Genomic DNA, 22,224 nt, shown 5'->3' with positions numbered 1-22,224 from the left:
TTATTATTATTTCTAGATGGGGCACACTAAGAGGAGCACATGGGCAGAAAGAAAAATTTTGGGTATGTAACACTTTGCAATTGAATTCCTACTGTGAAGTGAGTATTTTAGAATCATCTGTGCCTCTACTCCCTGTTTTGTATTATTCAGTCATATCCTAAATCACTATACTATTGATTGTAATGTTGGTATTTTCTCCAGGACAAAATCCATTATAATCATTTATGTTATAGTAATAGTTTTCAACTTTTCATATTTCAAATTGTAACAGTGAATCAGTATTTTTTTCAAAATGAAATCAACAGAAAAACTTGTCTGTTATCATTTATATAAACTTAAAAAATTGATCAGTATTCTCTCACATATGTCAATCAACTTTGTATTCTTAGATTATTTTTGTTATGGATGATGCTTTGTAATGTTAGTATTGAATATACATATAGAGTTTTATTTTTATTTCCACCAATTTATAACACATATGTTTCTATACTGAGAAAAAATAGTCATTAGCCTAAAATTATAGAAAGTTATATGTAAGAAACAGTTTGAAGAAGATTGGAATTATTACCTGATTGACTACAATAAACTTTGATGAATTATCCTAGGTCCATATAGCATATACCCTTTGTGTGTATGTGTGCCAAGTTGCTTCAGTCATGTCAGACTCTTTGTGACCCTATGGACTGTAGCCCACCAGGCTCCTTGGACCATGGGATTCTCCAGGCAAGAATACTGGAGTGGGTTCCTCTGCCCTCCTCCAAAGGATCTTTCTGACCTAGGGATGGAATCCGTGTCTCCTGCAGTTACTGCATTGTGCGTGGATTCTTTACTGCTGAGCCACTAGGGAAAATCCATATACCCTTTATTCTGTCAGAAATAAAGTTTCAGTTTAGCTCAGTTCAGTTGCTCAGTCGTGTCCGACTCTCTGCGATCCCATAGACGGCAGCCCACTAGGCTCCCCTGTCCCTGGGATTCTCCAGGCAAGAACACAGGAGTGGGTTGCCATTTCCTTCTCCAATGCATGAAAGTGAAAAGTGAAAGTGAAGTAGCTCACTTGTGTCCAACTCCCAGCGACCCCATGGTTGCAGCCTACCAGGCTCTTCTGTCCATGGGATTTTCCAGGCAAGAGTAGTGGAATATGTCTATTTATCATAGAATTTTAATTTGAATGTATGCATTAGAAGGAATATTATAACTTACAATTACTAAATATTAGGGCTCGTGCTCACTCGAGTGACTCTTGTTAATTAGATTTTTCCAAAAGGCACTCACAAAAAATTAATTACCAAAGTGTGTGGTCACCACCTGTATTTGTCTTGTTGATATACAGAGGTGTTATGCCATTGAGTATGGGCTTCCCAGGTGGCTCAGTGGTAAAGAATCTGCCTGCAAAGCAGGACACATGGATTGGATCCTTGTGTTGGAAGATCCCCTTGTGGAGGGCATAGCAACCTACTCTAGTATTCTTGGCTGAAGAGTCCCATGGACAGAGGTGCCTGGTGGGTCACAAAGAGTCATACATGATTTAGCAACTTAGCAGGCACACACACGTGACCTTGAGTAGAATGATGCTTTTTTTGTATTTAAACTTAGCTTTCTCAAATATCATATTCCTTATTAAAATACAACTTGAGGTAGTCAATAACTAACATTAGTGTTCAACAGTTAATATTTATAATATTTGAAAGATAATATATTATTTGAGCCTCCTGGAATATTTCAGAATGCTGGGGTATTATGAGTAGTTATGGGAAGGGAAAGACAGAGTGTCTACATTGCTGCCAAGAGTGGGGATGGACAAGCCTGAAGAGAGCCCAAAACACGCACATGGTAGGCATAGCCGTTGAAATATTTGCAACCAGGCACACACACATGTGCACACACACACACACACAAATAAGTTTAACCAAACTTTTCTGTAGCTCTGACCATGCTCAGTTCTTGACTAAATTGAGGGGTTCCATTCTTCACCATATCACTCTTGAAAAAGAAAAGATTGACCTTCTTTAGGAAATAATCTCAGTGTCAATATCTATGCAGTTAGCCCTCCATATCTGCCAGTTCTGCATCCACAGATTCAACAAAACATATTTTTAAAATTCTACAAAGTTTCAAAAAGCAAAACTTGAATTTGCTGTACACTGACAACTATTTATATAGTATTTTTTAAAATATAAATTTATTTATTTTAATTGGAGGTTAATCACTTTACAATATTGTATTGCTTTTGCCATACATCAGCATGTATCCACCACAGGTATACACGTGTTCCCCATCCTGAACCCCCCTCCCTCCTTCCTCCCCATACCGTCCCTCTGGCTCATCTCAGTGCACCAGCCCCAAGCATCCAGTATCATGCATCGAAACTGGACTGGTGATTTGTTTCACATATGATACTATACATGTTTCAATGCCATTCTCCCAAATCATCCCACCCTTTCCCTCTCCTACAGAGCCCAAAAGACTGTTCTATACATCTGTGTCTCTTTTGCTATCTCGCATACAGGGTTATCATTACCATCTTCCTAAATTCCATATATATGCGTTAGTATACTGTATTGGTGTTTTTCTTTCTGGCTTACTTCACTCTGTATAATTGGCTCCAGTTTCATCCATCTCATTAGAACTGATTCAAGTGTATTCTTTTTAATGGCTGAGTAATACTCCATTGTGTATATGTACCACAGCTTTCTTATCCATTCGTCTGCTGATGGACATCTAGGTTGCTTCCATGTCCTGGCTATTATAAACAGTGCTGTGATGAACACTGGGGTACACGTGACTCTTTCAATTCTGGTTTCCTCAGTGTGTATGCCCAGCAGTGGGATTGCTGGGTCATGATGCAGTTCTATTTCCAGTTTTTTAAGGGATCTCCACACTGTTCTCCATAGTGGCTGTACTAGTTTGCATTCCCACCAACCGTGTAAGAGGATTCCCTTTTCTGCATACCCTCTCCAGCATTTATTGCTTGTAGACTTTTGGATCGCAGCCATTCTGATTGGCGTGAAATGGTACCTCACTGTGGTTTTGATTTGCATTTCTCTGATAATGAGTGATGTTGAGCATCTTTTCATGTGTTTGTCAGCCATCTGTATGTCTCCTTTGGAGAAATGTCTGTTTATATTGTATTTTCAACTTTTTACATAACATTTACCTTGCATTAGGTATTATAAGTAACCTAGAGATGGTTTAAAGTATATGAAAGTATGTGTGCAGGTTGTACACAAATATTATGCCATTTTTTATAAAAGACTTGTCCAAAACCCCCCACAATGTGAGAGTTGTGAGTTAAGTTTTATTTTAGGTCAAATAAGGACCAGGAGATAGCCTCTCAGATAGCTCTGAGAAACTGCCTGTAAGAGATGAGGGAGAGGTTGATATATATATGGTTTGGGTGATGGGAGAGTACATGCAGTCAAATACACGTTTTTGCAGAAGGTTGCTGCTAGTTTTGTGGAGGTTACTGCTAGTCACGAGGAGCAGATGTCTCCATTAAAGATTTTAGTGCTTTTCTGGATATGAGAAAATGCAAGAATTTAAGCTCATAAAATCTCCTACAAATATTTAATTATCTAAAGACCTGTTCTGCCAGTTTTCCAGAACACAGGGTGCCTCATTCCTGATCTCATCCCTGAACTCTTTTCAGGTGTATTGAAGCTCAGAGACTGCAGTGGCTAGTGACTTCATCCTTTTAGAGGCAGATGTGCTAGGCGTAATTGCTCAGTCATGCCTGACTCTTTGTGACCCCTTGGCCTGTAGCCCACCAGGCTCCTCAGTCCATGATATTCTCCAGGCAAGAATACTGGAGTGGGCTGCCATGCTGGAAAGTGTCAATTCTTAGTTGGCAGAGTTTAGCAACTATGGATTTTGGTGCAGAGGAGAGGGGTCCCATGGAACCAATCCCCTACAGACATCACGGGACAACACTAATTATTATGTATAATATATAAGCATATATTTAAAGTATATAGCATACATTTAAACATTTTGAGACATGTGAAGCAGAAAACATGACAATAACCAAGGGAAAAGGCTATCAATAGAAGCAATAGATGTAATAATCATTGTAAAAATATTTAAAAATATGAATGAAAAGATGGAGAATTTCATCGAATGGTTTCAGTATACAAAAGAGAGAGAGAGAGAGAGAGAGAAAGAGAGAGAGAGAGAGAGATTTTGTAGGTATGAATGCAATGTCAGAAATTAAGAACTCAATGTATGGGTTAAATAGCATACAAACTTAGATATCTTAAATAAATGCAATAAAATATATCCAGGTTGCAGTACACAGAGGAAAATATAATGGAAAATCCAAAACACTAGGAAGAGATGGGTGGGACACATTCAGACTTTTGTTTGTTTTTATTGGAGTATAGTTGCTTTACAGTGTTGGGTTAGTTTCTGCTATACAATTAAGTAAATCAGCCGTGTGTATACATATATCCCCACCCTGTTAGACCTCCTTCTCACCTCCCCACCCCACCCCTCTAGGTCATCACAGAGCACAGACCTGAGCCCTGCGCTGTACAGCAGCTCCCCACCATTTCACACGTGGTGGTGAACGTATGGAAATACGTCTCCCAGTTTATCCCATCCCACTTCCTTGCCCCGCCTCATGTCCACCTGTCTGCTCTCTGCATCTGCATCTCTGTTCTCACCCTGCAAATAGGTTCCTCTGCACCAGTTTCCTAGATTCCACATAGATGTGTTAATATATGATATTTGCTTTTCTCTTCCTGACTTAATTCACTATATGTATAACTATATTCTCAGAAGGATAAGAGAGAGAGGATGAGGCTGTATCAAAATCTGAAGAACTGATGGTCAAAAGTTTTCCAAAATTGAGAGACATCAACCTAAGCTTAATAAACTCGAAGTAAGCAAAACTAGAATTTTATTAATATATCCATTGACAACTTTCTTCAAAGAAGGCAAATAGGAAACAGTTTCATTCAAACTAAAGCTAAAATAACAGCATGAAAAATATAAAGCAAAAGTCATAAAAAAAGAGAGAAACAAATCTACAATTTGGTTGCCTATTCCAGCATGTCTCACTTATAATTTCATACAGAAAACAGCTAAAATATAAGTAAAGATATAGAAGATTTTTTAAAAAGCCATTAGCTAGCTTAAAATTCATACACCACTAGACACAAATATTAATGGACAGCTTCTTGTGCACATGGAATATTTCCCAAAGTTGACCATATGCTGGTTATAGGGCAAATTCAACAAACTAAAAGGACTTAAATTTTACAGAGTGTGCTATGAAAAACTTGTGTTAGTTAGCTAAGGCAGTACTGAATTTAGTAGGAAATGCATGTATTTGAAAAATAAAAGGTTCAAATCAATACATATATTAGAACAGGAAAAGCTGAAAATAGCAATTTAATAATCTAGATAAAGAACTCAAACCTCAAAAACAAACAAAAAAAAATAGAAGGAAGGGAATAAAAAGGAAAAGGGCAGAAATCAATGAAAAAAGTGGACATACAATAGAGAATATCAAGAGAGCAAAGATTTGATTCTTTGATAAGATTAAATTCCTAGGAAAACTTGTAAAGAAACCAAAAGAGAGAAAAAAGTTACCATAGAAATAAAAAAGGAAGGCTGTCTTCAGTTCGATAGATATTATTGTTGTTGTTCAGTCATTAACCCATGTCTAACTCTTTGCAACCCCGCAGACAGCGGCATGGAGAAGGCAATGGCACCCCACTCCAGTACTCTTGCCTGGAAAATCCCATGGACGTAGGAGCCTGGAAGGCTGCAGTCCATGGGGTCGCTGAGGTCGGACATGACTGAGCGACTTCACTTTGACTTTTCACTTTCATGCATTGGAGAAGGAAATGGCAACCCACTCCAGTGTTCTTGCCTGGAGAATCCCAGGGATGGGGGAGCCTGGTGGGCTGCCGTCTATGGGGTCACACAGAGTCGGACATGACTGAAGTGACTTAGCAGCAACAGACTGCAGCATGCCAGGCCTCCCGGTTCCTCACTATCTCCCAGAGTTTGCTCAAGTTCATGTCCACTGGGTCAGTGATATTATCCAACCATCTCACCCTCTGTTGCCCTCTTCTTCTTTTCTCTTCAATCTTTCCCAGCATCAGGGTCTTTTCCAATGAGTCAGCTCTTCACATCAGGTGGCCAAAGTACTGGGGCTTCAGCTTCAGCATCAGTCCTTCCAATGAATATTCAGGATTAATTTCCTTTACGATTACTGGTTTGATCTCCTTGCAGTCTAAGGGACTTTCAAAGGTCTTCTCCAGCACCATAATTTGAAAGCATCAATTCTTTGGCACTCAGTGTTCTTTATGGTCTAATTCTCACAACTGTACATGACTACTGGAAAGACCATAGCTTTGACAATATGGACCTTTGTCGGTGATGCCTTTGCTTTTTAATGCACTGTCTAGGTTTGTCATAGGTTTCCTTCCAGGAAGCAAGCATCTTTTAATTTCATGGCTGCAGTCACCATCCGCAGTGATTTTGGAGCCCAAGAAGAGAGAATCTGTCACTGCTTCCACTTTTCCCCTTTCTGTTTGCCATTAAGTGATGGGACTAGACATGATCTTAATTTTTTGGATGTTGAATTTTAAGCCAGCTTTTTCACTCTCCTCTTTCATGATTATTGAGGCTCTAAGATGCTATGCAAACATCATGCCACTATATTTGAAAATATAGATGAAATGGATAAATTCATTGGAAAACAAAGCATCAAAAATCATACATGGTGAGAATAGAAAATCTATCTATAATACGGTTTGAAAAGCTGACTGTATTAAAAAGAAACTCTTACCAAAAGCACCAGTCTCTAATCACTTCACTGGTAAATTCTTGCAAACATTTAAAGAACAAATAAAATCAATTTTACATCAGTATACCTTAGGAAAATAGAGAAGAAACATTTCCTGACTCATTTTACAAATCAGCGTCAGTTCAGTTCAGTCGCTCAGTCGTTTGCCCATGAAGCGCAGCACGCCAGGCCTCCCTGTCCATCACCATCTCCTGAAGTTCACTCAGACTCACGTCCATCGAGTCCGTGACGCCATCCAGCCATCTCATCCTCGGTCATCCCCTTCTCCTCCTGCCCCCAATCCCTCCCAGCATCAGAGTCTTTTCCAATGAGTCAACTCTTCTCATGAGGTGGACAAAGTACTGGAGTTTCAGCTTTAACATCATTCCTTCTGAAGAAATCCCAGGGTTGATCTCCTTCAGAATGGACTGGTTGGATCTCCTTGCAGTCCAAGGGACTCTCAAGAGTCTTCTCCAACACCACAGTTCAAAAGCATAGATTCTTTGACGCTCAGCCTTCTTCACAGTCGAACTCTCACATCCATACATGACCACAGGAAAAACCGTAGCCTTGACTAGGTGGACCTTAGTCGGCAAAGTAATGTCTCTGTTTTTGAATATGCTATCTAGGTTGGTCATAACTTTTCTTCCAAGGAATAAGCGTCTTTTAATTTCATGGCTGTAGTCACCATCTGCAGTGATTCTGGAGTTTTGGTATTGGTATTAAGAAAGGAAAACAACAGGTCAATATCTCTTATGAAGGCAAAATTCTAAACAAAACATCACAGTTGCAAAATGTAAAAAGGGCAAATATAATCAAATGAGGTTTATAGCAGGAGTGTGAAGTTGGTTTTAAATGTAAAATCAATAAACAGTTCATCACATTGCCAGACTAAAGATGGAAAAAAATGCTTATCTTAATTGGTGTGTGTGTGTTAGTCGTGTCCAACTCTTTCCAACCCTATGGACTGTAGCCTGTCAGGCTCCTCTGTCCGTGGAGTTTTCCCCCAAGCAAGAATACTGGATTGGGTTGCCATTTCCTTCTCCAGAGGATCTTTGCAACCTAGGGACTGAACCCAGATCTGCTTCATTGCAGGCAGATTCTTTACCGTTTGGGCCACCAGGGAAGCCTCATCTTAATTGGTGCTGAAATGTAATAATAATAGCTTTTTGCCACTTGCTCCCTCCTAGGTACTCTCATACATCCTCTCCAAATGATAGCTGCAAGATCATTAGAGCAACAGTTTCCAATTTCTAGATTCTCTTTCAAAGGGCTCGCATGATTAGCTTAGGCAAAATAATCTCCCTTTTAATTAACTCACAGCAAATTGATTGGGGATTTGATCACATCTTCAAAACTTACTTAAATTTGTCAGACAACATGATCTAATCAAAGGTGTGACATCCCATTAAATCAGGTCCTTTCCACAATCAAGTGAGAAGATTATATGGGGCAGCCACACCAAGGAGCAGGAATGTGGGGGGTTATTATAGAATTCTGCTGACCTCAAATGTCATTTATGATCTAAAAACCTCAGCAAATTAGGAAAAGAACCTACCTTCCTTAATCTTATAAAGTCTACTTTCAAAAACCCAGTAGATAACATCATAATTAATGGTCAAGTGCTGAACATTTTTCCCTTATCATTGAACAGTAAAACATTTATTGTCATTTTTGTTAACATTTTATTGAAGGTTCCATCTAGTATAGTAAAATAAAAAAATAAAGGCAGAGTTGTGGAAAGAAATTCAACCTAAGTTATTTGCGGATGACATGGTTATGTGTATAGAAAATTAAAAAATACATATAGAAATAAACTGTTAGAAATAGCATTATTTAGCAAGCTTTCTTGATATTCAGTTCAGTTCAGTTGCTCAGTCGTGTCTGACTCAGTGCAACCCCATGAATCGCAGCACGCCAGACCTCCCTGTCCATCACCAACTCCCTGAGTCCACCCAAACTCGTGTCCACTGAGTTGGTGATGCCATCCAGCCATCTCATCCTTCTCTTCCTGCCTTCAATCTTTCCCAGCATCAGGGTCTTTTCAAATGAGACAGTTCTTCGCATCAGGTGGCCAAAAATTGTAGTTTCAGTTTCAACATCAATTAGGTCAATATAAAATACAAATTATAGTTCTATATAGTAGTTAGAAACAATGGGAAATTTAAAATAAACATGACCTAAAATGGTGTAACTATTTAAAATTTAAGGGAATATTTCAATGAAAAATGTGCAAGATTTTCAGTGTTGGGAGAAATTAAAGAAGCCCTAGCTAAAAGGAGTGGAGAAGGCAATGGCAACCCACTCCAGCACTCTTGCCTGGAAAATCCCAGGGACGGGGGAGCCTGGTGGGCTGCTGTCTATGGGGTCGCACAGAGTTGGACATGACTGAAGTGACTTAGCAGCAGCAGCTTAAAGGAGAATTATACCATATTAATGACGCCAAACCTCTAGATTAGCATTCCCAACTTGATTTACTAAGTTACTAACATTCTAATCTAAAAATTAGAGATTTATTTATTTATGGTTTTGGAAGAGAGAGGATTATATTGAAAAAATGATTCTAAACTTTAGACGGGAATGTAAAAACCCTACAGGCCCAAGATAGCCACAGTAAAGGAGAACAAAGCTGGAGGATGTGCGCTGCCAGGTTTCAAGAATTCAGATACATCTACAGCAATTAAGACATTTTATTACCGCCAAATTGAATACAGAAGCACATTTAAAAAATCATTCACAATGATCATGATTTATACCTGGCATGCAAGGATATTTTAACATATACAAACCAATCAATATGAAATATCCATTGACAGAATGCCATATATATTATCAGTGAGGTACGTTTTTTCTACAGTTGATTTGTTTAGTTTGTATCATGAACGAATACAGAATTTGTCAAATTTCTTTCTGAATCTATTAAGATTACTATATATAATAATATTAATTTTATATACTGTTGTTCAGGTGCTAAGTCATGTCTGACTCTCTGCTACCCCATGAACTCCAGCCTGCCAGGCTTCCCTGTCCTTCACTATCTCCCTGAATGTGTTCAGACTCATGTCCATTGAGTCAGTGATGCCAGCCAACCATTTAATCCTCTGTTGCTCCCTTCTCTGTTCAAACTCACGTCCGTCCAGTTGGTGATGCCATCTCATCCTATGTTGTCCCCTTCTCTTCCTTCCTTCAATCTTTCCCAGAATCAGGGTCTTTCCAAATGAGTCAGTTTTTTCTTCGCATCAGGTGGCCAAAGTATTGGAGTTTCAGCTTCAGCATTAGTCCTTCCAATAGTCATGACTGATTTCCTTTAGAATTGACTGGTTTGATTTTTCAGTCCAAGGGACTCCCAAGAGTCTTCTCCAATGCCACAGTTCAAAAGCATCAATTCTTCAGCACTCAGCTGACTTTATGGTCCAAACCTCATACCCATACGTGACTACTGAGCTTTGACTAGACCTACCTTTGTTAGCAAAGTGATGTCTCTGCTTTTTAATATCTGTCTAGGTTGGTCAGGCCTGGCATGCTGCGATTCATGGGGTCGCAAAGAGTCGGACACGACTGAGCGACTGAACTGAACTGAACTGAAGTTGGTCAGAGCTTTTCTTCCAAGGAGCAAGCGTCTTTTAATTTTATGGTTGCAGTCACCATCTGCAGTGATTTTGGAGCCCAAGAAAATAAAGTCTGTCACTCTGTCCATTGTTTCCCCATCTATTTGCCATGAAGTGATGGGACCTAATGTCACGATCTTCGGTTTTTGAATGTTCAGTTTTAAGCTAGCTTTTTCACTCTCCTCTTTCACTTGCATGAAGAGGTTCTTCAGTTCCTCTTCACTTTCTGCCATAAGGATGGTGACATCTGCATATATAAGGTTATTGATATTTATCCTGGCAATAATGATGCCAGCTTGTGCTTCATCCAGTCCAGCATTTCACATGATGTACTCTGCATAGAAGTTAAATAAGCAGGGTGACAATATACCACCTTGATGTACTCCTTTCCCAATTTGGAACCAAATCATTGTTCCATGCCTGGTTTTAACTGTTACTTCTTGACCTATGTACAGATTTCTCAGGAGGCAGGTAAAGTGGTCTGGTATTCCCATCTCTTTAAGAATTTTCCAGTTTGTTGTGATCTACACAGTCAAAGGCTTTGGTGTAGTCAATAAAGCAGGAGCAGTTGTTTTTCTGGAATGCTCTCACTTTTTCAATGATCCAAAAGATGTTGGCAATTTGATCTCTGGTTCCCCTGCCTTTCAAAATCCAGCTTGAACATCTCGAAGTTCTCAGTTCACATACTGTTGAAGCCTGGCTTGGAGAATTTTGAGCATTCCTTTGCTAGCATGGGAGATGAGTACAATTGTGCATTTGTTTGAACATTCTTTGGCGTTTCCTTTCTTTGGGATTGGAATGAAAAGTGACATTTTGCAGTCCTGTGGCATAGCTGAGTTTTCCAAATTTGCTGGCATATTGAGTGCAGCACTTTCACAATGCCATCTTTTAGGACTTGAAAATAGCTCAACTGGAATGCCATCACCTCAACCAGCTTTGTTTGTAGTGATAATTCCTAAGGCCCTCTTGATTTCACACTCCAGGATGTCTGGCTCTAGGTGAGTGATCACAGCATTGTGGTTATCTGGGTCATGAAGATCTTTTTTTGTATAGTTCTTCTGTGTATTCTTACCACCTCTTCTTAATATCTTGTGCTTCTGTTAGGTCCATACCATTTCTGGCTTTTATTGTGCCCATCTTTGCATGAAATGTTCCCTTGGTATGTCTGATTTTCTTGAAGAGATCTCTAGTCTTTCCCATTTTATGATTTTCCTCTATTTTTTTGCATTGATCACTGAAGGCTTTCTTACGTCTCTTTGCTATTCTTTGGAACTCTGCATTCAGATGGGCCTATCTTTCCTTTTCTCCTTTGCCTTTAGCCTCTCTTCTTTTCTCAGCTGTTTGTAAGGCCTCCTCTGACAACCGTTTAGCCTTTTTACATTCCTTTTTCTTGGGGATGTTCTTGATCACTACCTCTTGTACAATGTCACAAACCTCCATCCATAGTTTTTCAGGCACGTTGTCTATCAAGGCTGCTAGTTAGGGTCTGACAAACATGGTCCACTGGAGAAGGAAATGGCAAACCACTTCAGTATTCTTGCCTTGATAACCCCATGAGCAGTCAGTCAGTTCAGTGGCTCAATCGTGTCCAACTGTTTGTGACCCCGTGAACAGCAGCACACGAGGCCTCCCTTTCCAGCACCAACTCCTGGAGTCCACCCAAACCCATGTCCATCGAGTCAGTTGTGCCATCCAACCATCTCGTCCTCTGTCATCCCCTTCTCCTCCTGCCCTCAATCTTTCCCAGCATCAGCTCTTCACATCATGTGGCCAAAGTATTGGAGTTTCAGCTTCAGCATCAGTCCTTCCAATGAACACCCAGGACTGATCTCCTTTAGAATGGCTGGCTGGATCTCCTTGCAGTCCAAGGGACTCTCAAGAGTCTTCTACAACACCATAGTTCAAAAGCATCAATTCTTTTGTGCTCAGCTTTCTTTATAGTCCAACTCTTGCATCCATACATGATCACTGGAAAAACCATAGCCTTGACTAGACGGACCTTTGTTGACAAAGTAATGTCTCTGCTCTTTAATATGCTATCCAGATTGGTCATAACTTTCCTTCCAATGAGTAAGTGTCTTGTAATTTCATGGCTTCAGTCACCATCTGCAGTGATTTTGCAGTCCAGAAAAGTAAAGACTGACACTGTTTCCACTGTTTCCACATCTATTTGCCATGAAGTGATGGGACCGGATGCCATGATCTTAGTTTTCTGAATGTTGAGCTTTAAGCCAGCTTTCTCACTCTCCTCTTTCACTTTCATCAAGAGACTCTTTAGTTCTTCTTCACTTTCTGCCATAAGGGTAGTGTCATCTGCATATCTTAGGCTGTTGATATTTCAGTCTGGGGTTTCTCATGAACAGTACGAAAAGGCAAAACTGAGAGACAAACCCCTAGGTCAGTAGGTGTCCAATATGCTGCTGGGAGCCTTTTCTCATGGATCAGATGGTAAAGAATCTGCCTGCAATGCTGAAGACCCAGGTTCAATCTCTGGGTTGGGAAGATCCCCTGGAGAAGGGAATGGCAATCCACTGCAGTGCCCTTGCCTGGAGAATTCCAAAGACAGAGGAGCCTGCTGAGCTACAGTCCATGGGGTTGCAAAGCCTTGGACATGATTGAGTGACTAAGACACTCGCACACACTTCAGGGGAAGACCAGAGAAATAGCCCAAGAAAGAATGAAGAGGCTGAACCAAAGCAGAAACGGCGTCTATTTATAGTTGTACTTGGTGGTGAAAGTAAATATTGATGCTGTAAAGAAAAATATTGCATAGAAACATGGAAAGTTAGATCCATGAATCAAGATAAATTGGATGTGGTCAAACAGGAAATTGCAAGAGTAAACACTGACATTTTATGAATCAGTAAACTAAAATGGACAGGAATGGGTGAATTTAATTCAGATGACTATTATATCTACTATTGTGGGCAAGAATCCCTTAGAAGGAATGGAGTAGCCCTCATAGTCAACAAAAGAGTCCTTGGTTACAGTCTCAAAAATGAAAGATTGATCCTGGTTCATTTCCAAGGCAAACCATTCAATATCATAGTAATCCAAGTCTATGCCCCAACCAATAATGCTGAAGAAGCTGAAGTTGAAGGATTCTATGAAGACCTACAAGACCTTCTAGAACTAACACTGAAAAATGATGTCCTTTTCATCATAGGAGACTGGAATGCAAAAGTAGGAAGTCAAGAGATACCTAGAGTAACAGGCAAGTTTGTCCTTGCAGTACAGAACGAAGCAGGGCAAATGCTGAAATAATTTTGCCAAGAGAAAGCACTAGTCATAGCAAACATTCTTTTCCAACAACACAAGGGACAACTCTATACATGGACATCACCAGATGGTAGATACCAAAATCAGATTGATTATATTCTTTGCATCCAAAGATGGAGAAGCTCTATACAGTCAGCAAAAACAAAACCTGGAGCTGACTGTGTCTCAGATCATCTGCTCCTTATTGCAAAATTCAGGCTCAAAATGATTAAAGTAGGGAACACCAGTAGGCCATTCAGGGTATCACCTAAACCAAATCCCTTAAGATTATACAGTGGAGATGATGAATAGATTCAAGGGACTAGATCTGGTACAGTGCCTAAAGAACTATGGATGAAGGTTTATAACATTGTGCAGGAGGGATGAACAAAACCATCCCCAAGAAAAAGAAATGCAAGGAGGCAAAGTGGTTGTCTCAGGAGGCTTTACAAATAGCTGAGAAAAGAAGAGATGTGAAAGACAAAGGAGAAACAGAAAGATATATCCAACTGAATGCAGAGTCCCAGAGGAAACCAAGGAGAAGTAAGAAAGCTTTCTTAAGTGAAAAATGCAAAGAAATAGAGGAATACAACAGAATGAGAAAGACTAGAGGTCTCTTTAAGAAAACTGGAGATTCCAAGGGGACATTTCATGCAAAAAAAGGCACAATAAAGGACAGAAATGGAAAGGACCTAACAGAAGCAGAAGAGATTAAGAAAAGGTGGCAAGGATGTACAGAAGAATTGTACAAAAAAAGGTCTTAATGACCCAGATAACCACCATGGTGTGGTCACTCACCTAGATCCAGACATCCTGGAATGTGAAGTCAAGAGGGCCTTAGGAAACATTATTATGAACAAAGCTAGTGGAGGTGGTGGAATTCTAGCTGAGCTATTTCAAATCCTAAAAGTTGATGCTGTGAAAGTGCTGCACTAGTTATGCCAGCAAATTTGGAAAACTCAGCAGTTGCCATAGGACTGGAAAAGGTCAGTATTCATTCCAATTCCAAAGAAAGGCAAAGCCAAAGAATGGTCAAATGACCTTACAATTGCACTCATTTCACATGCAAGCATGATTATGCTCAAAATCCTTCAAGCTAGGCTTCAGCACTATGTGAACCAAGAAATTCTAGATGTTCAAGCTGGATTTAGAGAAAAAAAAAGAAAAGTCAGAGAAACTAGAGATCAAATTGCCAGCATATATTGGATAATAGAAAAAGCAAGGATTTTCCAAAAAACATCTACTTCTGATTATTGACTATGCTGAAGCCTTTGGCTGTGTGGGTCCCAACAAACTGGGATATTCTTAATGAGTTGGGAATACCAGACCACATTACCTGTCTCCTGAGAATCCTATATGCAGGACAAGAAGCAATAATTGGAACTGGACATGGAACAACAAATTGCTTCCAAATTGGGAAAGGATTGCATTAAGGCTGTATATTGTCAGTATATACTATATATACACATATACTGATAATATATATATACCCTGTATATAATATATAGCATAACTAATATATATACTGATAACATTATACTTAATAACATATGTGACATATATATTTACTGATAATATTATATATATATACATACACACATATATATTGACATACACACACACACACACACACACACATATATATATATATATATACAGTTAATGGTTTCAGGTTGAAATCTTTTCCTCTAAGTTGAGAAACAAGACAATGGTGCTCATTCTCACCACACCTATTCAACATAGGTCTAGATGTCTGTTGTTTAAGTCTGGGTCTCCTTTTCTGCCCTTCATGTAGAATGATTGTTACCATCTTTCTAAATTCCATATATATCCATAATATACAGTATTTATCTTTCTCTTTCTGACTTACTTCATTCTATATAATAGGCTTCAGGTTCATCCACCTCATTAGAACTGACTCAGATGTGTTCCTTTTTATACCTGAGTAATATTTCATTGTGTATATGAGGGCTTCCCTGACAGCTCAGTTGGTAAAGAATCTGCCTGCAATGCAGGAGACCCTGGTTTGATTCCTGGGTTGGGAAGATCTGCTGGAGAAGGAAAGGCCACCCACTCTAGTATTCTTGGGCTTCCCTTGCGGCTCAGTATATGTACCACAGCTTCCTTATCCATTCATCTGACGTTGGACATCTAGGTTTCCTCCAGGTCCTAGCTATTGTAAATTGTGCTGCAATGAACATTGGGGCACAAGTGTCTCTTCCAGTTCTGGTTTCCTCATTGTATATGCCTAGTAGTGGGATTATTGGGTCATATGGCTTTTCTATTTCCAGATTTTAAGGAATCTCCACACTGTTCTGCATAGTGACTGTACCAGTTTGCATTCCCAACAGTGTGAGAGGGTTTTCTTTTCTCCACACCCTTTCCAGCATTTATTCTGTAGACTTTTTGATAATGGCTGTCTGACTAGTGTGAGGTGACACCTCACTGTGGCTTTGATTTGCATTTCTCTACTAATGAGTGGTGCTGAGCATGTTTTCAAGTATTTATTAGCATCTGTACGTCTTCTTTGGAGAAATATCTGTTTAGGTGTTTTGCCTGCTTTTCAATTAGGTTGTTCATCAGTTGTTTCATTTGCTATTATTTTCTCCCTTTCTGAAGGCTGTCTTTTCATTTTGCTTATAGTTTCCTTCATTGTCCAAAAGCTTTTAAGTTGAATTATGTCCCATTTGTTTATTTTTGTTTTTATTTCCATTTCTAGAAGTGGTTAATAGAGGATTTTGTTAGGATTTATGTCAGAGAGTGTTCTGCTTATGTTTTCCTCTAAAAGTTATGCATTTTCTAGTCTTACATTTAGTGTAATCTTTAATCCACTTTGTGTTTCTTGTGTGTGTGTGTGTGTGTGTGTGTGTGTGTCTTTTTGTGTATGGAATTAGAAACTGTTCTAGTTTCATTCTTTGACATGTAGTTGACCAGTTTTCCCAGCATCACTTGTTGAAGAGACTGTATTTTCTCCATTCTATATTTTTGCCTCCTTTGTCAAAGATAAGCTATCCATAGGTGTGTGAATTTACTTCTGGACTTTCCATTTTGTTCCATTGATTTATATTGCTGTCTTTGTGCCAGTAGCAATCTGTTTTGATCACTGTAATTTTGTGGTATAGTCTGAGCGCATAACATTGAAACATACATTAGCATATGTAAAATAGATGACCAGTGCAAGTTTGATGCATGAAGCAGGACACCCAGAGCTGGTGCTCTGGAACAACCCAGAGGGATGGGGTGGGGAGGGAGGGGGGATTCAGGATGGGGGGACACATGTGCACCTGTGGCTGATCCGTGCTGATGTGCAGCAAAACCATCACAATACTGCAAATAATTATCCTCTAATTAAAATAAGTAAATTCATTTAAAAGAAACAAACAGTACTGGAAGTCCTTTCCAGAGCCATCTGGCAAAAAAAGAAATAAAAGTCATCAGAGTTGGAAAGAAAGAAGTAAAATCGTCTTTATTTGTAGATGCATGATTTTATATACAGGCATGCTGTGTTTCATTGCACTTCGCTTTTTGGCTCTTTTCAACTTTTTTCTTTTTTTAACAAATTGAAGATTTATGGCAGTAGGCTGTATTGAGCAGCCTGTAGGCACCATTTTTCCAGAAGCATTTACTTACTTTGTGTCTCTATGTTACATTTTGGTAATGCTTGCAATATTTTAAACCCTCTACCAGCAAAAATATTTCAACTTCCAAAATAATCACATGATGATTTGCATTTTTTAGCAATAAAGTATTCTTGAAGTATGCACATTATTTTTTGACATAATGCTACTGTACACTTAATAGACTACTGTATAAATATAACTTTATAGGCACTAGGAAACCAAAAATTTCCTGTGACTCACTTTATTGCAATATTCATTTTATAGCTGTGCTGGGACTGAATCTGCAAAATCTCCAAGGTATACATGTTTGGAAAATCCTAAAGACTTCATCCCAAAGTTGTCAGATCAAATCAATTAATTCAGTAAAATTATAGGATAGCAAAACTAACATACAAAAATCAATAACCTTTTTATATACTAGCAACAGATTATCAGAAAAAATAAAGAAAATAAGCAATCCCATGTACAATAGCATCAAAAAAAAAAAGGTGAAAAACCTTTACTCTGAAAACTATAAGACATTGATGAAAGATGTTTATTTTACTTTTTAGTCACAAATAAGTGAAAGGGTATCCTGTACTCTTGAATGAGAAGAATTAATATTATTAAACATTTATACTGCCAAAAAACTATAGATTCAGTGTAATCCCTATCAAGATTCCAATGGCATTTTTATAGATATAGAAAAACCATTCTAAAATTTATATGGAAACAAAAAAGAGTAGACAAAACAATCCTTCAAAAGAACAAAGCAAGGAATACCGTCTTACCCTATTTCAAGCTATACTATAAATTTATAGTAATTAAAACAATATGATTCTGGCATAAAAACAGACAGATTAATGGAACAGTATTGAGAGCTCAGAAATAAAGGTGAAAAGGAAGTTTCTTTTTTTTAATTTTTATTTTTACTTTATTTCACTTTACAATACTGTATTGGTTTTGCCATACATTGACGTGAATCCACCACGGGTGTACATGCGTTCCCAAACATGAATCCCCCTCCCACCTCCCTCCCCATAACATCTCTCTGGGTCATCCCTGTGCACCAGCCCCAAGCATGCTGTATCCTGCATTGTTTAATCAGAAAGCCAGTAACCTGGGGAGAAGGTGGACTTGTGCCCCCTGAAAAACAAGTCTGAAGATTCTACTTCATCACAAAAATTTTAAAGGGAAAAGGGGAATGATCTCAGTTAATCACTGGGGTGGGGGTCAGGGTCATCACTGTCCCCCACTGCCTTCAGCGTTGTCAACTTTCTGTGGTCTTTCTTTAGTTGCTATCTTGTTCACACAGTTCATTTTTGAAATTACTGAAGGGGAAGCTGGGGAAGAGGTCTAGTCACCTGCTGGCTACTTAATCTTCGTTTCTATTTCTTTGATTTATGGGAAGAACCAACGGGTTAGACACGGTAGTGTGTGATCAAAAGATTTGAAAAGTGTGCTTAGGTTGAGATGAGCAGAGCATGAGAAGGCCCTGAGTTAAGTTTAGTTAAAATATAGCTTCGCTAACATGGCAAAAGAAGGGGTTTCCTGCTGAGGACAGTTTTCAGCAAAGGGCTGCTTACATCCCTGCATTTTTCCCCAGCCTTTTAAAATTTACCCATCTCAGTTCATAGAGAGTAATGTAATCAAAATGTAAATTTGTCCACCTGTTTTCCTGCTGGAAGCAACAATGACTTGTATCATTTTCACCATTGTTTTCTCTGCATGGATTTCCTTTCCTTCCCTTCCAGCCTCATAAGCTACCAACTTGCTTTTGTTTTATGATCAATGACAACTTTGTTGCTTTATTTCAATGCTTCATGCTTTTATATTTATGTTTTTACTGTTTCCCTTTACCCGAATCTCTCTTTCTCCTTTTTTTCCTGGTCAATTGACTCCCAGGCTTTAATAAGCATTTTGGGTGGTACTTCCTCCGACAACCTCCCTGAACCATTCAGATGAATGAGATGCTTCTCTATGCACATACTCCTACCTTAGTACTTGCCTTATGTTGATCATCTCTCGTTAGACTGTAAGCTCCCTGAACACAGGCTATTTTTTTATCGTGGACCAGTCACATAGCAGACCCTCTGTAACTGCAGTTTTGTGTCATCTAATGTGGCACTTCAAACCCATGCATATGTTACCATTGTACTCTGTGAAGAAGTGAAGTGAAGTCATTCAGTCGTGTCCGACTCTTTGTGATCCCATAGACAGTAGCCTACCAGGCTCATCCATCCATGGGATTTTCCAGGCAAGAGTACTGGCGTGGGTTGCCATTTCCTTCTCCAGAGGATCTTCCCGACCCAGGGATCGAACCTGGGTCTCCCACGTTGTAGGCAGACGCTTTACCGTCTGAGCCACCAGGGAAGCCAACTCTACTTATTGAACATGAGGATACATGCCTATGAATGTAATTAATGAGTAACATAATTGTTTTGTTCTTATTTAGAAAATATGCAGGTTCTCAATAATCACAGTCTATAATAAGTCAAAGGCATATAAAATGACGCAGGAATCCCTTGTAACATTACAGACTGGATTAAATATCCAAACATGGTACTCAGTATTCCTCTCTCTCTCTCTCTCTCTTTTTTTTTTCCTACAGATTGCTGCCAATTCCTGGGGAAAGTCCTGGGGAGAGAATGGCTATTTTAGGATTCTTCGAGGAGTAAATGAGTCTGACATTGAAAAGTTGATTATCGCAGCTTGGGGCCAGCTGACAAGTGCAGATGAACCATAGCATATCATTAAATTTCCATCAGGCCAAGCGTTCAAGTCACCCTTTAAATTGAAATTAAGCCATGTGAGCTTCTCTGTGACAGTGCAATCTTTGCCTTGTCCCCTTGTCATCACAACCTGCTTGTTTTCTTTCTCACCCCAGGCCCTCAGCTCCCATTTCCTTTGTGTCACTGAGTACGTAAAACCACTAACAGAGGACTGAAGAGGGACTAAATGCCTTTAAATTCCCTAGTATTCTTCATTTCCCTCGCATGACAATGTTCTTTTTGACTTTGATCATTTGCAAACAGAGTGATGACATTTGTTTTAAAAGTTCATAGCATTTGTTTGTGGAAATGATCTGGTCTCTCTCTTTGAACAATGAGAATGTCAGACAACAAAAAGCACTGAAAACACCAGTTTGCCATCATTTGCAATTTTTTTCCACCCAATAATGCTTTCTTAATTCTGACATTGCTTATGATTTGCTAAAAAGCAGTGGAAATATATTGTTTCTCTCAGTAATCTCACATTTTGGTTCTTTTCATTCATCTAAACTGAACTTGCAATCTAACTCAAAAGGAGAGTCATAGGAAAGAACTACTCTTTACAATGTAATTGCTTATGGGAAGCAATTGCGGGGAAGATAGTAAGTAACAAAAAAACTTAGATGCTGACAATGGAAGTACTGTCTTAATGTGTATGTAGGACACACACTTTTATTTTGGGAAACCAGCGCACTTGGTGTGAAGTCTATTAAAATGAGCTGCAAAACTGTATTGGGCAAGATCACACATTTACCCCCCAAAACAGCTCAGTTGTCACAAATTTGCATCTAATTTCAGTTCTCAATAGTCAGAGAAACAAAAATAGCCTCATCATCCTTGTTGGGAAAGGATGCAATCTTCTAATAGTTCACTGACATCTTAAATGACAAATTAATAAATGAAGAAGCAAAGCTGGCGGATTATAGTGACAATGGTGGGATATCCATGACCTTCACTTCTGGGCCCTCTATTGTCTGGAGTTCCAGTGTAGAGCTCTTTTATGTGGTCGCACCCAACAATACCCTGGTTAAATGAGCCAGATGTGCGGAAAATGTGAGAAAACAGAGTACAAAAATGGGAAGTGCTGCTGCAGTGGTTGTTGTCTCCATTAATCTCTGCTGTGTTATCAGAAGAAGCATCTGTTCACTTAGTTCTCCCCTAGAAACCATACAGGGGTCTCATTCACCTGGTTGTGGTTGGTTGATACATACATGTGTACATACATATCTGTAGGTACATGCATATGTATGTGTGTATGTACATTTATATACACATATATATAATGTAATATATAATATTACTCAGCCAAAAAAAAGAAATCATGCCATTTGCAGTAACAGATGTATTTAGAGATTATCATCTTAAGTGAAATAAATCAAATGGAGAAAGACAAATGCCATATGATATCATTTCTGTGTCAAATCTAAATAAATTGTTTAAATGAACTCATTTACGAAACAGAAACAGATATAGAGATATAGAAGACAAATTTATGGCTACCAAAGCACAAAGTTGAGGATAAATTAGGAGGTTGAGGATAAATTAGGAGGTTGGGATTAACAGATACATACGGCAGTATGTTAAAACAGATAAATAACAAGGACCTAATGTAGAGCACACAGAAGTATAGTCAATATCTTGTAATAAACTATAATAATCAAAATGTTCTCATTCTTTTAACTTTAAAGAGCATATTTGGTTCTATTTATTATCTGTAGTCCCCAAGGTGGCCTTCAGAAAATAGTGATTGGCATCTTCCTTTGCCCACTAAGCAGTAAGTAGCTGTTTGTGGAATAGATTTGATTGCTGACTAGAAGTGTCCTCCTATGCTATGATTTTTCTTGGCCTGTTTATGTGCCCTACTCACCTTGGCCTGGACTGAGCAATGAGAAGAACCACACATTTGGTCCATGTGACTTCAGCATTCCAGCCTCTGTTAACACATATGAGGTCTCATTATTTTGTGTTTAGAGCATAGGAGGGAAGAATCGTCCTATGATCACTTAACACCCAGGACACTAAGTCTCAGATTGGGTGACACCGAGAGCACTCAGACCTGGTTTTCTTCCTGTTCAGTCCAAAGTATGTGCCACTTTTGTGCTGTTCATGGGTTTCAGTTGAAATCCAGAACTTCGTCTAGTTTTTCCTGGAAAAACCAGGAAATAGTCCCAAGATAGCACATTGAATTACAGCCT

General features: G+C 38.9%; 1 protein-coding gene across 4 annotated transcripts in view; it reads left to right on the top strand.

The window, feature by feature from the left end:
* TINAG (tubulointerstitial nephritis antigen) overlaps positions 1-20,512 on the top strand; it is a 107,561-nt gene extending 87,049 nt beyond the window's left edge. For 2 of the 4 annotated variants that reach the window (XM_042236865.2, XM_004018735.6), the window contains exons 10-11: positions 17-62; positions 19,870-20,512. In XM_042236865.2, the coding sequence (XP_042092799.1) occupies positions 17-62; positions 19,870-20,004 (181 nt within the window). In that variant the 3' untranslated portion in view covers positions 20,005-20,512. Of the gene's footprint in view, positions 1-16; positions 63-689; positions 898-19,869 lie in introns of those variants that run through there. The other 2 variants (XM_060403077.1, XM_060403078.1) reach the window with 2 other exon arrangements.
* The last annotated feature ends 1,712 nt before the right edge of the window (positions 20,513-22,224 follow it).

The sequence above is a fragment of the Ovis aries genome, chromosome 20, assembly GCF_016772045.2.
Source record: "Ovis aries strain OAR_USU_Benz2616 breed Rambouillet chromosome 20, ARS-UI_Ramb_v3.0, whole genome shotgun sequence".
NCBI lineage: Eukaryota > Metazoa > Chordata > Mammalia > Artiodactyla > Bovidae > Ovis > Ovis aries.
Note: the sequence above shows the minus strand (reverse complement) of the source record. Positions and strands in the feature narration are given on the sequence as shown.